The following is a 16,878-nucleotide window of genomic DNA, read 5'->3' on the forward strand; positions in this document are numbered from 1 at the left end:
TCTTATCAAATAAAAATGCATGTTGGTACGGAACATACCTCTGTCAGGGACTTTGCATACTTGAGGGCTGCATACCCTTGCAGATTCTTTTCGGATGCCAAACAGCGACAGAAGTAGTTCCAGTAGTTCTTAGCGGCACCCAGCAGGGATACCTTGTCTAATTGATGGAAGCAATACAAACTCGTGAAATTAAAACATTTTTTTACGACACGTTCAGGGTAACCGCTGTTCACATTTTTGAGCAGAGCGTAGTTTATACAAGACAAGTTTAATATTAAGCGCTTGCATCGGTTGTTTGGCGCATCACCGAATTTCAAAGTGCTCCTAATAAATAATGATTTTGGGTGACTATCTTACATACGCATGAAGTTTTCTTTTACTTCTGTTTTTATGACCAACAGTTTTATGAACAGTACACCGTGCGACATAGGTGGAGTAAACGTAAAACTGGCGCATTTTCGCATTTTTATATACAAGGTTTCCACGGGCATCATTGTTTATACCGCTTATGTTGGTTCTTCAAATTAACACGCTTATGTTGGTTCTTCAAATTAACATTTTTCGCCACACTAGTAGTTTTTATGTCAACTTATAAATTAAAAAAAACGCAATAGGTTAACCATTTTGTTCTTAGCCCGAGACTGAGGCAGGAAAAGAGGAAAGTTTCGAAGTAGAAGAAAAATGAACAGTCGAAGACACGTGTCTTCGACTGTTCATTTTTCTTCTACTTCGAAACTTTCCTCTTTTCCTGCCTCAGTCTCGGGCTAAGAACAAAATGGTTAACATCCACCAGCTCGCGTGCGCAATCACTACATTAGCAATAGGTTGTTTGTGCGCCTTGTACAACCCGCTTTGCAAGCGATGCATATATTCGTACTTTGTTATAAGAATAATGGGATTTCCGCACTTTTTTTTTCTTCTTTGAACAAGATTAGGGTGAAGAAACCGGTATACTTCACAAGAATTATATAATCGATATCGGTAGCTATCTTGCGTAGGCAGGAATCCTTCAGACCAAATCACAGGAAAAAGAAATAGCACAATAAGCTGAGATAAACAAAATAATACGAAAATGCTTTGCACTTTTATTCAATTATTTGATTCAGCCTTTAAGATATCACTCTGTCTAGCTAGAATGTCTAGCTAGAATAATATAAAAATTTCCACAAAAAGAATATTGAGTAAATACAATTTAACGTAAGAGTTGGCTCTAGCAACAGCACGTGAATACAAAGTTGAAGGAAGCGGTATCTTGCGTGAGGAATGTTAATAATTGATATAGACATGCTTTTGGTTTATGCGATACAGTAATATAAAACCTTTAAGTACCCCTTTGGCCATGCTGAAGAACAACCTCAAGCTTGGCGCAAAACTTGTTCAAAGATGTGTCGTCGTCATTTATCGGGGTTCCTCGTTCCTGGAACTCTTGGTATAGTTCCTTCACACATTCTGAAAGAAAAAAAGTTCAGAAATAGTCGTATTTGAATTCTTATTTAGGAGAGTAATTTATTCATCACAAGGACTGATTCCTTGCAGCCGTTTTCTTGTTTTCACGTCGACCATAAAGCTTTGTGCTGGTGAGAGAGTAATTTAGTTATTAATTCAAGGAAAGGGTACACAGCTTTAAATTCACCGTTTTTTGTGAATATTAGTGACTTTGCCAGTGTTTATTTTTAAATGCTATCTAACACGTTAAAGAAAAAGTAATTTTTTTTTTATGGTAGCCATTATGTCAACAGGAAGGCACTATTTCCTCTGCACTCGTTATTTCTCATTGAGATCCAGCTTACGAATAGGCATTCATTTAACAAAAATTCACGTTTACATTTGTTGAGATCAATCTTTTAAATTTTTCTTTAAGTGCTGAAGATATGGTGTACGATATTGCTGCACGCAGGGCCGAACAAGTAAAGCGCTCGGTCACGGAATTCTAGAAGACTCGCGTTTATTCTTACTCAGGCTGTAACTTATAATTTCGTCTTAGTTTCTTGTTCTCAAAAGTGTCTCTTCATTGTCGCCCCGAGCGCGCAACGCTCGAAGCTTCTTTGCCGAATTTTCGGGATAGTCAGGCACATTAGATAAGGAGCTGCGCGGTACCTTGTGGAGTCAGTCTCGCTCTCGCTTGATGTTACGTCACCAAATCCCCTACCGCCTTTTCTGCTCTCTCGACGCTCGTTCTTTATTTTGTTGGGCACAAGTTCACCGATTAAACTTATTTTTAGATTGCTGTTAATCCTCTCGTCGTCATCTGTGACAATACTGCTTAACAAATACCCAAGATTGGATAAACGTTTAGAACTATTGGCGGGAAAAAAATTGAATGTAACAAAAAGCTTTAATTCGCAAAAGCGCGCTTTGGGAGTTTTAGTTTTTCGATTGGGCATTTCAGTCGCCTTTAAGGTACTTATTTGTTTTTAACGCTAAAAAATGTTCGAAGGATGGTGGACCAAAAAATGATAAGCAAGTCACAAATAGAGTAAACAATTGGGAGCAGAATTATAACGTCCGTCATGCGCGCTACCCTTGCGACAGCGGCAGAAAGCGAGGCTTTAATCTTGTGGTGCATATGACAAGCATCTATCAGTTCACTTAAAAAGAATCACTTGGCATTCCCATATGTACACGAGTACATGCTTTCGCCGTCTTCATAGTAATCTCGCTCGACTTGATTTTGAGTTTACAAACTTACTGGAACGCGTCTGCGAGGGTGTCAATAGCATAGATAGCCTCGTTATCGATGACGACCGCACAATATAAGCATATACAGTCATCCTTCCGCTGCCTTCGTCACTGAGCTATTGGATATGAATTTTTGAGTTGCAACTTGCTAGTACGCTAAGGCCCACAGAGAAATGAAAAAAAAAGTGCGTCAAATGATTAGAATTAGAAATTTTGACAAAGTAATGCCAGTGTCCAAAAACCAGGTGCGCTTTTGGAGCAAAGTGCACCTCGAAGCTTTAAGTGAAAAGAGCAAAGACTATTTTCGCTCTTGTCACTCGCCGCTCTTTTCGCAAATCAACCTCCGTTGACATCAAAGAAACACAGAATCGTGGGAGTTTTCGAACTGCATCTAAGTTTATACATAAATGTACACCGTCCCCGCTTCCTGCGGGATTTTGTTACTGCACTTGGAGGAATTCGGACAGTGCATTATATAAGCGAATGGCTATAATGAATCGTACCACCAATTTTTGGATTGACGTCTCTTGCTGCGCAGCATGTACTTAAATAATGCTCCGGCACAACAAAGACCCTATGTTCCTAGGACAGGCAACAGAGCATAACGTCTCAGAGACAGCCTCAGGGTGCGCGTGCAATTGTACTGGATCTTTATTAAACCGCGTTCGCAACCACTTTGCGAACGCGGATCCGCTTCCAGTGGGAATGAGCGGGGAGAGTCTCAGAGACAGCCTGAAAGAGCGTCTCAAAGAGCGTCTCAAAGAGCGTCTCAAAGAGCGTCTCAAAGAGCGTCTCAAAGAGCGTCTCAAAGAGCGTCTCAAAGAGCGTCTCAAAGAGCGTCTCAAAGACCGTCTCAAAGACCGTCTCAAAGACCGTCTCAAAGACCGTCTCAAAGACCGTCTCAAAGACCGTCTCAAAGACTGTTTTTCGGAATCTCCACTCTCGTGCCGTGCACAGCAGCGCGCACACGTATAACCAGAAGCACGTGTTCCACGTGGTTGCCGTATCAGACTATACTTATCCAGCTTGGGTCAAGAGTACAGAGAGTTCGAACTTATGATATCTGGTGATGGTCAAACACGGTACCCCCAGAGCATACAAAAATTTGGGTATCTTTCTGTTTGTCCCTCGCAGGGACGCACGTGCTTTAAGTGTTGTTGACCTTAGACCCGTGCCTTTCGGTATTTTCCGGCTCTTGGTCAGCAAAACAAAAACCACGTGATTTCATTCCCCAGGGGATCTTTGCCATTTTCCAAGTAGAGTTCGTTTAACTGCCCTTAAAGTACAAAGTACACTATAAAAAATAATTAAGCGACAAAAACGTGCCTAATTAAATTAACTAAAGCTTTTGTTAGTAAGCTTGAGCTTCTCTAGAAATGTGATCTTAAATCGTAATTGACCTGGGAAGGTGGTTCCTGTCATTTCACATTCTTGACAAGAACGCTACAGGCTTTTGTTGCAGCTTGGCATTCCAACGCTGTGAAAAGAAACGTGGTGTACTAAGTAGCATTAGAGCTGAAGCATTATTCTCTGAAGAAGGAATGAGTTGCGCTAATACGTTTTGTAGAGCAAGAAGAGGCCAGCATTTTTATAACGCAAAGTCAATATAGAAAATGTTAAAATGCTTTATTTGGACCCTAAAATCAAACCCTGTCAGACAAAAAAAAAAAAAGCATTAGAGCGGTTTTTTAGAATGTTACCCACAAGCTTCCAATTTACCAATACAATGCGAGAGATATGGTACACCCGTTTTTTAATAGGTTATAAAATATCAAGCAAAATTGAACCAGATAGTTTCCGACCAGATAGTCTCCGAAGAGTTCGCTCGTCATATACAATCTTCCCGACTAGGCTAAAGACAAAGGAGCTGCTATTGTCACAGTTTAGAACATCTTTCTCACGCTATCTAAAGTTCTTGGTTTTGTTTTCCTACAACAATCGTTATCCTTTTCCGAACGCTACAAACACCAAAGATTTTCCCGCTCGCGTGCTCGCTCCCCCGCGCTTCGTTATCGCAGGGGCTCGCGCAAGAGGCACTGTGTGGGGGATAGCCCTCTTATCTGGTCCAGCTAGACCAGCTAGACTTTCCCAGACGTAAGAGTGTGGTCGAGAAAAGAGTAATATGCCACTCTTTTAGGGCAACGAATCTTGCATGCCTCAGTCGCACCAAATCCATTTTGCCAGCTTCGGACTTTTTGGTTGCTTTCTAAAGTACTCCCGCAAGGACGACCAGAGGCAACAGTTTTCGAAATGAATTTAAATCGCACCTGACATCGAACATTTACAACTTGAAAGTTGAAAAGAAGAGCCGGGAAGAACGAACATTTTTGTGACGAGTCATTTCCGAAGGAATTTATCAACTTGTAAGATGTGAACGAGTAATCTCCCCATTTAAAGCAGATTTTTTAAAAATATTTGTTTCTTTCTTCGACGCATATTTTTACAACATTCAAATATTTTTCTAAAGAAAAAACAGCGATTGCATCATCACGTAAGCCGCAAATTAAAAACTAGGGCTATACGCGTTTGAAATTCGAATAGCGCCGTTCAAAGCACCTAAGTTGGGTTTCAATAGTTGAAGCTCACACGGCGTTATTTACTTTCGCAAGTATGCTCCGTCGGCTTGTTGTCTTTTTTCACACAGATCGCGTTGTGCGTGGTTGGCAGTTTCCGAAATTTGAGATCTAGAAGTATAAAAAAATAGTTCCGTAATGTTAGATGTGAGGCAATGAGAAGTCATTGTATACTTTTTAACTAGACGGCCCCAATGAGTTATGCAGCACAAAGCATGTTAGCCATTAACGTTATTCGACGAATCGCTCACTAAAAGTGCTGTTATTGCAACTCCTCATCCGATAAAAAATGTATCGTTTAGTACGATTTAAGGAAACTGGCATTATAAACTCTTCCTTACAAAAACCGAACTGTCTTATCTCACGGTATACGTCACTGGTATATTCGCATAGGTTGAAAAACCCTGTTTCGGCAACGCAATTCTTTCTTACAGATCCCTATACATTCTTAGATTATTTTGACTCCAGTTTTCTTTTTCTCTGTTTTCTTTTTAATATACTTATTCTCGAATTTCGTGGGAACACGCGGAGCAATCTTTCAAGGGTGCTGGTCGCCAGGCAACGGGCGCCAAGAAACAACAAAGCGGTAGGACTTCACTTCGTCCATTTGGCAACAGTAACAAGTGAAGTACGCTGCAGCGTGCCTGCTATCGCGATAATCGCGCTTTCAGGGCAACCTACGGACGTCCATGGGAGAGCCTTGCTGGCAGATGACACATCGGCCACTTGCACGATTTTGTTATGCTACGCGTCACTACCGCAAGAGGGACATCCCGGTCGAGGTCGTTACAAAGATAATAAGCCAAGTTTTCATATGTGTACCGCATGCGCGCTTAACGTTTTTGTTTTGCAAACTCCCTAAAGCTTTCGTAAAGCATGAAACTTCGACTGGCAATTTAACGCCTCCATAAAGCGAACATGACACTAACCTATGGCAGGCCACCGGTTTTCGAACAGCGCATAAAGATAGAAATGAACGTGATAAATACATTGCAATCTAAACCCACGGGAAACGCGCCTGCGATAATCGAATTATTTTGAGTCAGTGTAAGGAAACGTAACGGCGGAAATTTCAAGCGATCTTAAAAAGTCTGCTTCTGTCCGTTATATGGAGGTATAACGACGCGATCACTTGAAACCGGTTGAAGCTCGGCAGCTTCGCACGTTTTAGTTACTAAGGCCGGATTATAATTCACAAAATTTGTTACATATTCAAGACCTAGTTTACTGAACAGGTCTCTTGAGCAGCGAAAGTTCCGGTCTCACCGCGTACACGCTTGTAGCTTTGCACCGTTCGCTGTCAACTAAACGAACTTTGAACTGTTTGTGTCTAAAAATTGATCTCCACTTTTTTTCTACTTCCGAAATCGCGGTTCAATACACCAGACAAAGGCTGAAAGAAAAAGAGAAGCGGGGAAAACCATGCAAAGCCGCGATCGGTCCGCATCCTCTAATGGCGATGCAGATGTCGGTCAAATGCAGCAGTAACAACGGAAAAAAAAATCTCACCTTTGACGTCGTTTACTGCCTTGTCTACGTGTACTCCAGATGCCATTGGAGGAATTGACGTGTACTCATTGGCCTCTTCCTGCAACGCGAAGGAGACCAGAGCACGACACAGAGGAGTGAGTATCACTGTGCGACGATGGAGAACAAAAGCGGAGCCGTGTCCCGAAAAACCACACCAAGTCTGAAGAGGAGAGCACCCTCGTAACAAGAGACAGTCTGGTCCGCGCGATCGTAGCACAATAGACAGGCCGGGCGCTTAAACGCTCTTAGGCCGGTTTAGGCCGGGCAGCCAGTTATCGAAAAGAAGCGGGATCGATAACATTCCTTCGTGCCGGCCAGATAGATAGATAACCCGGTCCGATATTTCCGAAGATACTGGCCTATCGGACGCTCCGCTCGCGAGAGCAGTGATTCACCTGCGTTACGGAGGACTCGCTTTGAGTGCAACACAATGCTGCCCGCAACGCGGTCGCACAATCGCCATTGTGCGCCTTATCGGCCTGAACTTTCAGCGAAACGGGCGTTTCTTTTATTACATTTTTTTCTACTCACACAGCTGCCGCCCACTGCGCCATCCCCATAAAATAAAACCTAGGACGGTGATAAAAAAAAGTAGAGTTTCGTAGTTTTTATTTTCCCCAGTCGGCTAGGTGGTTCGCCACATACGGTTACGAGTGATGTTTTGGTACATATTCCTCTGCTTTGCCTATCCCCCGTTTCGGTGGGCGACAATCATTAATAAGGGTACAACAAAACTTCAGACGGACGCACTGCGGCCCATCGCGGGGTCCAGGATCCGCATACTCAAAAACAACTGTCCTATTGTTGACAACCCTTCCACACCTTTCCTTTGACATGGTGTCTGGTGAAACGATACACAATTAAAAAAAATGTTCAAAATATCGTTGAAGCAAACTGAATAGTGATCCTTGTACTGCTTTCACCTCCAAATTATCTCAGAGTAATGTTTACAAACGCACGAAGGATAGTATAGCAAGTAAGTCGGTCGATCTTCACCGAGTATTACATTTAATATGATTAGTTTTTGCGGAGTATTGGAGCCTTTAAAACTTTTGCCATATTCTACGGCAATAAAAAGTCATATGGCAACGTCAAAAGTTTATCTGCTATCACTTGCTTGTGTTAAAGTTACGCGACCTCGAAGTTGCCCCTAGTGTGGACAAGAACAAATAAAAAGAATTACCGGAAGTTCGGTTATTGTTGGACACCAACGATGATGGCTGTTTAGAGTTCAAATCTTCAGATCGCTTTATTATCTCGTCGTGGTTAAAACCCGCGTTTGTACACGCAGATAAGAACAGTGACGTGTGCTTTAGGGCTTCGCACTGCGCAAGCGCAATGCGAAGCACCAAGCTGCTTGGAAGCCCAAAGCGTTTGGGCCTCCTGTTCTAGCTGTGCAACGTTGCTTCGATCTGTCTCGTGTCCCGCGCCGCGCCTCCAACGGCAGCCCGTGGCAGCGCCCGGAGACTATTCCAGGCCCGAGCCACGTATAGAAAGGGGCCTCGTGAGCAGAGCCCGGGGTGCCATTTCGGTACGGGTCTGGGAGGGGCCCCGTTTGCAGGTCCCGATCCTCGGGCAGATCGTTTCGCGGCGTTTTGCACCGCGATTTCCTTTCATTTCGTTTACAATCTGTGGCGAATAAACGCTGAAACAACTTAATGCTTGCAGATGAACGCACACTCAGCCGTCTCAGTTGCGTCAGTGTTCTACAAACACGCAAAACGGGTCTGAAAAAAAAATCTAAAACGAAAAAAAAAAAATACGACACGGTTTATGTTTAGGACTCAGGGTTACTAGGACGCAGAACAGAAGGACATCGTAGGGGCAAATGATAGAGTAATTAAGAGATTCGTCAATATTTTGGAGCTGTCTCGGTGGTTCCTATATGCAAAATGGCGGACTACGTATCCATAGTTGGTGGGTCCGAATCCCGGCAGAGAGGACTGTACTTTAACGGAGGCTTGATGAGAAAAAGGCGGCGTGTAATTGAGATTTCGTTTGCACTACAAAAGGTCCCTAGGTGGTTCAAGTTAATCCTCAGCGTTTCGCGAGGACGTGCCAGATGCCGCTCGTTAGTTGGGCACGTAACCTCCCAAAATTAGGTATTTTGTTATTTATAGTTTTTTGGGCATTGGTTAATGACCAGCTTGTCGCACCTCGTTCCTCCCGAACGGCAGGCGTGCCTCATGTTCGAGGCATGTCCGGCTTTTTTCGCTTGGTCCATCAAGGTTTCGTGACGCTTACTTAGCACAATAAAAACATGCCAGCATTATGAACTGCCCGCTCTATTTCACGCCACTTCAGTGGAATTGCAGACTAACGCCAAAGTAACCAGAGAGAACGAAAGAGAGAGGGAGACGTGCCTCATGTCAATATGGAGCCTTAAATTTAAACGCGGCAGGAGGACTCCCCCAGCCCCACGCTAGTTTTTGGAACGGTTGTTGTTGTTGTTGTTAGCGATGTAGTTTCGAAAAGGAAATAGAGGCAAGCGTGGGTGTAGGCTCAAAGGCCCGTCTGTCGCTGCCTCAATTTGTTGTTGTTGAACGGTCAAGCTGACTATTCAGGCGATGAGGAAAACCTACGGCTAGATTGCCAAGGGCCGAGCCAGGTTCTCATTGATCGATCGGAGTTGCGCTTTCGCGTGGTGCCATTGCTCCATGATGGCGGCCATTCCTACATATTCTTGCCGAGAAAAAGCGAATTCGGTGGTGGGAAATGTATTCTGCAGAAGGCAAGCCCTCAGCAGCACCGCGGCCACAATGGCCCCTGATGCGACGTCAATGCAAGCTTATGCTTGCGCTACATAATTCCCCGATATGTTGTATCGCCGCCCGCCCTCGAGCTTTGGACGAGCACGCGACTGCTGCATCGACAGTGTGCGCCGAGACCTTGATGTAACTCGACAAAAGGGGGAGTCTCGTAATGTGCGAATCTTTTTGCGATAACTCTGCACGAAGGTTCGAAGTACAGCGCGAGCAGAGTGCGGAACATCGCGTGCAGCTCTGCTGCATCGGCCACGTGACGACAACGAGAGCGCTCCCGTCGCTCGTTCACCGATAGCACAGCGGCACAAAACAGTCACGCGAGTGACGCACAAGTTCTCGAAGCTTGCATTCTCGGGATCCTTAGCGTGCACACACCTCGTCGTTCTGACTAGCCGGTACAACGACAGCACGGCAGAACGTATATCACACGGCCTTCTGCTGAAATTGCTTCAATATATCGGGCGGGCGTTTTTGTGTGCGCTGAATTATCTTTTCACCTGCTTGCCATTCATTCATTGATATCGAGGTAGAATCAAACGCCCCTTGTTTCGAGGAAACCGTCCATACCTTCACCTCAAGATAATCTGCTGTCACGTATTGGTGCAACGGGCCCTTTTTTGGTTATTTCAGTCTGCAGCAGATGAGCCACAGATGATTGTTCTTGAGGAGTGGCGTGGTCTTCGTGTATAAAACAATGAGAGCCCTCAAACCGACAGTTCTTCGCGGCTTTCGAAATCTGTATCGGAGAGCGGCAGGCGTACGCGTATTTCAAGTGCAATACTGATCTGTGCTGACTGATGAGGAGGTTGTGCACCGTCCTATAATTGATAAGGCAAAGCTCCCGAAAACACACTTGATAGCGGCATAGATTACTTTCATTTGGTCATATGACTCGTATCTTAGATTCTGTGCTATGTTCATCCACTCCCGTCTATTCATATACGCCCCTGGTCTTTTGGAAACTCGACAAAATTATGGAGTTTCGTATGGTTTTCGTTAAAGTCACACAGGTGAAACTTGTTAAAAACATATCCCGCGTCCCGCCCAAACTAAGACGCAGAGCCTAACTGTGAGTCTGAGTTTATACTGCAGCGCCATTAGAGAGACTGCTTGATTAGGATCGTTCCCTCGCCAGAATGAGGTCCATTTTTCCCTGAATTTTTATTTATGTTTACATGAACACGTTGCTGGATGGAAGTACTCTTCGAATTAGCTAAATGTAATAAAATATCAAGTTCACACACCTTTAGCGTATCTTGAATTGGTAATAAAAGCATGAAAAGGATTGACTGGAACGTGAGGAAACGTTGGTGTGCCGATCTGAGAGTCCTTCGAATTTATCTGAATAACTAGATTACCCACTGGATTACTTTATAAATAAGTCTATAATCGTATATGCGTTTAAGTTTGGAACAGCAAAGTTAAAAGCAAAATTCTTAACCCACGCCATGAATAAGGGTACGGGGATGAAAGTACCTCGATATAAAGATGTCACCAAGCTTAACTCCAAATAACAAACTTTCCGTAACCTGCCCACAAGTTTTAGTTGTATGACGCAACCGCCTGTCAAGAGAAACTCGAACCTGAACGAACGCTTCCGCGCACAGCGTCGAAGCAACCATGCAAAGCTTCGCAGAGCTTCGACGCACTGCCTTTGTAGTTAAATAGCGCGCGACCTTAAAATTAAAGTATAGGTATAACAATGTCAAGTTCATGTATATGTATTCATTGTGTTGTGCATATGTTTGAATGTCATAATGTACTACATACAAATGCTCGAGCCTGGGTCGACTGATGGGGCGTTGCGACTGTTTTGTTCCATGAGGCTTCGCTGCAAATCGACTCGGATACGACGATGTATTAAGTTCCAGTTAGCCGCGTAGATTTGATCGCGCCCAGGGAAAAGGTACAAGGGCGGCAATGATCTGACTTTAGGACGGATTCTTGTCAAATTCAACTGAAATTCCGGATTATGTCCGAAGCGCGCACACGCCCTGGTGATCGTGGTAGCAAAAAAAAGAAACAAAATATCGAAGTATGCTCACCCAAAAGAATGCTTCGTGAGATATCCGATGCTGATCGGGGTTAGCACTGAACCTAAAACCCGAGTAGGTTGCGGCAGATATTAAACACTATTACGTTCCTTACGCGGACGAGGGACCACCCAGTCTTGCGAGGCACGGGATTGGTTCGCAGCTAGTCACACCGACGTCCGTTCAGTGCACAGAACCAAGTTTTTCTGAACTTCGCTCGGCACAGACTCCGAATCGTACTCCCTTTCTTCTCCCAGGATGCTGCGTCATGAAGTGACTCCGTCGCTGGCGCACCGCGATGAAGCCAGCCCCGAAATCGGCCCCGAAATAGAACTCCCCCCTTCTGGTGTCTTTTATCCCCTTTTTTGTTTTCTTTGTTGTATTTTCTTGTATTATGTTTTGTTGTTTTCGTTCTCCTTGAAGTCACGTGACTCAATCCAGCTGTCTTCCGTCGTCGCAACAGCCTCTACTGAGAACACGAGCTTGCGTGCGCTGCAGATCCTCTGAAGAAACGGGAAAGGGGAGGGGGGGGGGGGGGGGGGAGGCTTATGCCCGCACGGCGGGTTTGGGACATTACGTTGGGAAAAGCGAGACTTTAACTTTTTTTTCTTTTTTTTTTTTCACTCTTTCGTCGACTGTGACACAAATGATCGAGCGCATGGAACACGTGTTTTTAATTTCTCGCTAAGTTGCGAAGTATAAGCGGTTGCGCTCAAAGGTTAGAGGGTAGAATGTTCCACGAAGTGTGCATTATGATTATATCCCTCAGTTAGTTAGGCAACCTCCGTATGGTAGTAACTCACCTTATATTCTTTACTCTCAGTTTGCAGATACGTCAAAATGACCGTGTTAGCAAGCTATATTAGTTAAAAAGTAACCGTGTTAACAAGCTATCTCTGTTACATTAACCGTGCTATAGATATTTCAGTCATTAACCGTGTTAGCTGTCTCGGCCAAAAGAACCGCATCAGTCGAATTAACCGTGTTAGCAAGATATTTCAGTCACATTAACCGTGTTAGCCGGCTATCTCAGTCAGATTAACCGCGTTCGCAGGCCATTTCTGTCAAACTAAAATGGACAATGTTAGCAATCTCATGTTGTAGAGTCAAAAACTGGTTCAAATGGAATAGTTTGCTATATATTCCTATGTACCACTTGTTTTCGAAGATGTGAATGAGTGTGCCACCGAATATTTCTCGGTTCACCCAGAGCAATGATTCTGCTTTGTCGGCGAACCAAATTCTTTTTTTTTTTTTTTTTTCTGTCGAGCTAGGCTTTTAAACTTGTCCAACACAACGTTGGAGCAGAAAGTTCGCGGATTGCGCCGATTGGACGTCCGCGAAAAAAGTGCGAAGTCATCGTCGTGACAGACCAATCGGTGCGCTCTATTAACTTCGGTCCCAACTTTGCGTTCGACGAGTCTAGGGCCCCTGGGGCCCTAGACTCGTCAAACACAAACTTGGAGCCGAAAGTTTGCGGAGCACGCCGATTGGACGTTGGCGAAAAAAGCGCTAAGTCATCGTCGTGATAGGCCAATCGGTGCGCTTCGTCAACTTCGGCCCAAACTTTGCGTTTGACGAGTTTAGAGGCCCTGGTCGATGTAGGCCAACTGCTTGCTGCGTTGGTAATTGATGTGACGACAATTCAGAGATAGTCCTTTGTAAAAGATTCCTTTTCAAAAGATACATTTCTGACGGATAGGGATTTACAGAGCGATGTTTCATACAGCGCTTGTCCTGTCTGCACTTCCTCTAGTCCCCGTTTTCTGCGCGCTGTTTGCCTTTTCGTCAGTATGAACCAACTAACCCACATCGCCACCCTTATGATGTTTCATACCTCTGAGCGCATAATAGCGTAGACCACTCAAGTCCTATAGATTTAATAAATAGACAAAGATATTCTGAAATAAGAAGACTGCATTTGCTGACGACGTCTCGGCCGGGTCCTTTCTGGAAATGGTCTGATGCTTGTTTTGTTGAAAAATGTCGCGCCAACACCGTTAGTTCGTTGACTCATTATTTGTGTGCTCGAAATTACATGATCGAAAGTGACCCTCGGAAGCAAAAACAAAGAAATAAACCACTAAGAAGAAATAAGGCCAGTTATAATACAATAAATATATACACAATATATATATATATATATATATATATATATATATATATATATATATATATTCTTTTAACGAAATGTATATATCTATAGATTAAAAAAAAAAAAAGAGAAAACACGAAGAAAGCTTGAGCAATTTATTTTCTGAAAACAAGCGTATGGGCGTCCTTCGAAGGCGCCCTTCGAACAAACTCCACTCGGTTGTGCTTTGGGAGGTCATTTCATACCGATTAAATGAAGTGGCGTTGAGAGAAACACAAAAGTGAAAACGCAACAAAATTATTTTAGGACCCATTGACTGATAAAAATGTCGATTAGCTATCGTTTTTTTGAAGGATAAATCTCGTCACAAAAGAAATCGTGGCAAACGCTTTTATCTTTCCCCTTAGGCGGCACCATTTTAGTCAATGTTCTAAGAACTAAAGCGCACTACTAGAATGAAAACGTACTATGACCGAGCCTGACAATGCCCACATTTCCATGAGAGGCTATGATAGTATAGCTGCTGTTGTCGATTTCTACCTGAGCTTCATCATACCATTGTTGCGATGGTACGTTTTTTAGAGGGAGCTTCAAACAGGGCTGAAACTATTTATTTATTTATTTAAATACCTTACATACCCTCAAGGGGCATTATGTAAAAGGGGGGGGGGGGGGGGCGGGGTTGCAAAGCAGAGTAAATCGAAAGTACAGAGCACAAAAACAACAAAATCAGCCACACTTAAGTAGACATACATCAAGGGCACCAAAAAGAAGTTAAATCTTGGCGAAAAAAAACTTGGGATTACGTTGACAAACAATGTTATCGGGCAAGTCGTTCCAGTCAGCAATGGCGGATGGCAAAAACGAGCAGAAAAATAAGGATGACTTACAAGAGATAAGTTTAATCTTAGATGAGCTATCAATGCGGGCTGAGACATAAAACGGTTGAGAGAAGTGATGAGTGAAGTGATGGCGAGTAGTAAATTTTATGCAGAATACATAGCTTTGATACCCTACGGCGTATCTCAAGTGAATGAACGTCAGCACGAGTTTTAAGGTTAGTTACACTGGTATGACGTGAGCAATCAGAAAAAATGAAACGAACGGCCCGGTTTTGTAGCGCTTCCAGTGAGGCAGATAAGTGATAATAATGAGGGTTCCCATATGCTTCAAACGTATTCCAGGATCGGTCGAACAAGCGTGACGTATGTTAGTCGTTTAAGAAAAGATGGGGCAGAATTAAGGTTACGTTTTAAATAACCGAGACTACGGTTAGCTCTTGAAAGAATGGAATTAATGTGCATGTTCAATGATAGATCGGAGGTTAGGCGAACTCCTAGGTATTTCTAAGATTGGACGAATTCCAACAGGGTATTTTGGATGTGATATTGACTGTGGTACAAACACGACTTATTAGGGCGAATGAAACGAACGCGCTTGCATTTAGAAAAGTTTAAAATCATAAGCCGGTTAGTACGCCATGAGCTTATATTTAGTAAGTCGTCTTGAAAGGCAGTATAATCTGATGGGTTACTGATCCGACGATAAATAACGCAGTCATCGGTGAAAGGACGAATTTGGGAGGTCAAGGAGTTAGGCAAATCGTTTATATAGTTAGAAAAAAGAAGAGGGCCCAGCACACTACCCTGAGGAATACCGGAGATAACGGGAACAGGATTTGAGCGATGGTTGTTAGCGATAGTGTACTGGGTCCTGTCATGTAAAAAATCTTTAATCCATTTGAATACATGCGACATGCGACCCCAACCTCCTTGATTGACCCCGTAAATGATGACGTTACAACATGGCGCTATGCTCGAAACAAATCGTTGCTACAACCGTTGCTATGGACAAATGCATGGGGGCTCGACATGAGGTTATAATTTGTCTGATAAAAAAAAAAAAAAGTAAATATATTTTTGTAAGTATTGTCTTCTCAATATCGTATGATGCATATTTTTCTGTCGTTTCAGTGCCATATAGCGACGAATAGATGGAAGTCCATAATAATGTTTTACAAGCGTTTTTTCTTTGCTGTAGACGGCACGATGGCTTTTTTGGTCTAGTGGTCCTTTCTGATAAAGCGCGCGACTGCGTTGCATTAAGTTGGGGACAAGCAACGGAACTTTTATTCTCTCGGACAGCTTTCTGTGGTATTTCGGAAGCGAAGACTGCCCGCGCGCAGCCTTGATGAACGCTCGAGGTGCGCGAATTAGCGCGGACGCCTGCCGGAGGAGCTTCGGTATTGCTATGGCTGTGTTCTAACATTTACTCGAGCTCACACTGGGGTAAAGGTTCTGTACCTTGGCGTTCGAGAACCTACCCGCGTCCAGCGTTTATCTGATTGTGTTGTCACATGACATGATCCGCCAGAGTAACTCAGATCCATTCGAATAAGATTTGAAACGCAGCCTCTGAAAAAGGAGGAAACAGAGTGCCATCGCATAATTAATGATAAGTTACTACGACGATGTGAAGCGTATCACCGTCGAAGTGCAGGCCAGTTATGACGACACAGAAGGCGGTTGCTTTAATGCACGTTTGTCGGATCATTTATGATCTGTCAGTAAGGTACACACTTATCTGATGTTCTTCCAGTTAATTCAATAGCTATCTTGGGTCTTGCTAAAAAAAAAAAAAAAAAAAAAAAAAAAACAGCGATATTTTTTTTTTTTTGTGGTGGTTACAAACAGGTACGAAACACTACCATATCGCGAACCTGCAAATGAAATTTGCGGTCTCGAAAAATTTAGTGCCATCTATTGACCCAAATATCAGTCTAAATTTGGTATGCTAATTGCGGTAAAAATCCAGAGGCTATTTGTCTTGAGCAGACGCATGAAAGTGACGGTGTTCTTCGCTACACTGTTATATTTCTATTCGTTTCGATTTCGAACGTAACGAAAAACATTAGTGGCACGACCAGGCAACAGAACACTTGACTGCAGGTACGGTAAAAAAAAAAATAGAGGAGGTTTATGCAGCTTGATGCGAAGCTAACGCCAGTCTTATAGATTACCGTATTTACTCGAGTAATAGCCGCACTGTTTATGAAGAAACGCCGAGGGTTCGCTTTTCCGTGGTGCACGCGGCTTGCCAATGACCTCGATCGACAGCATGATTCCAGGGGCCCTAAACTCGTGAAACACGAAGTTGGGGCCGAAGTTGACGGAGCGCACCGATTGGAGAATCACGACGATGAC

General features: G+C 43.6%; 1 protein-coding gene across 3 annotated transcripts in view; it reads right to left on the reverse strand.

Annotated features, from left to right (window-relative positions):
• The window catches only part of LOC8030671 (FYVE and coiled-coil domain-containing protein 1), a 33,109-nt gene extending 21,257 nt beyond the window's left edge, over positions 1-11,852 (reverse strand). For 2 of the 3 annotated variants that reach the window (XM_042288993.1, XM_029966643.4), the window contains exons 1-4: positions 11,593-11,850; positions 6,762-6,840; positions 1,330-1,449; positions 39-157 (exon numbers count right to left, since the gene is read on the reverse strand). In XM_042288993.1, coding sequence (XP_042144927.1) covers positions 39-157; positions 1,330-1,449; positions 6,762-6,807 — 285 coding nt within the window. In that variant the 5' untranslated portion in view covers positions 6,808-6,840; positions 11,593-11,850. Of the gene's footprint in view, positions 1-38; positions 158-1,329; positions 1,450-6,761; positions 6,841-11,592 lie in introns of all 3 variants that reach the window. The other variant, XM_040502688.2, reaches the window with a different exon arrangement.
• Positions 11,853-16,878: the final 5,026 nt, after the last annotated feature.

Source organism: Ixodes scapularis, unplaced genomic scaffold, assembly GCF_016920785.2.
Source record: "Ixodes scapularis isolate PalLabHiFi unplaced genomic scaffold, ASM1692078v2 PGA_scaffold0__279_contigs__length_252992795, whole genome shotgun sequence".
NCBI classification, from domain to species: domain Eukaryota; kingdom Metazoa; phylum Arthropoda; class Arachnida; order Ixodida; family Ixodidae; genus Ixodes; species Ixodes scapularis.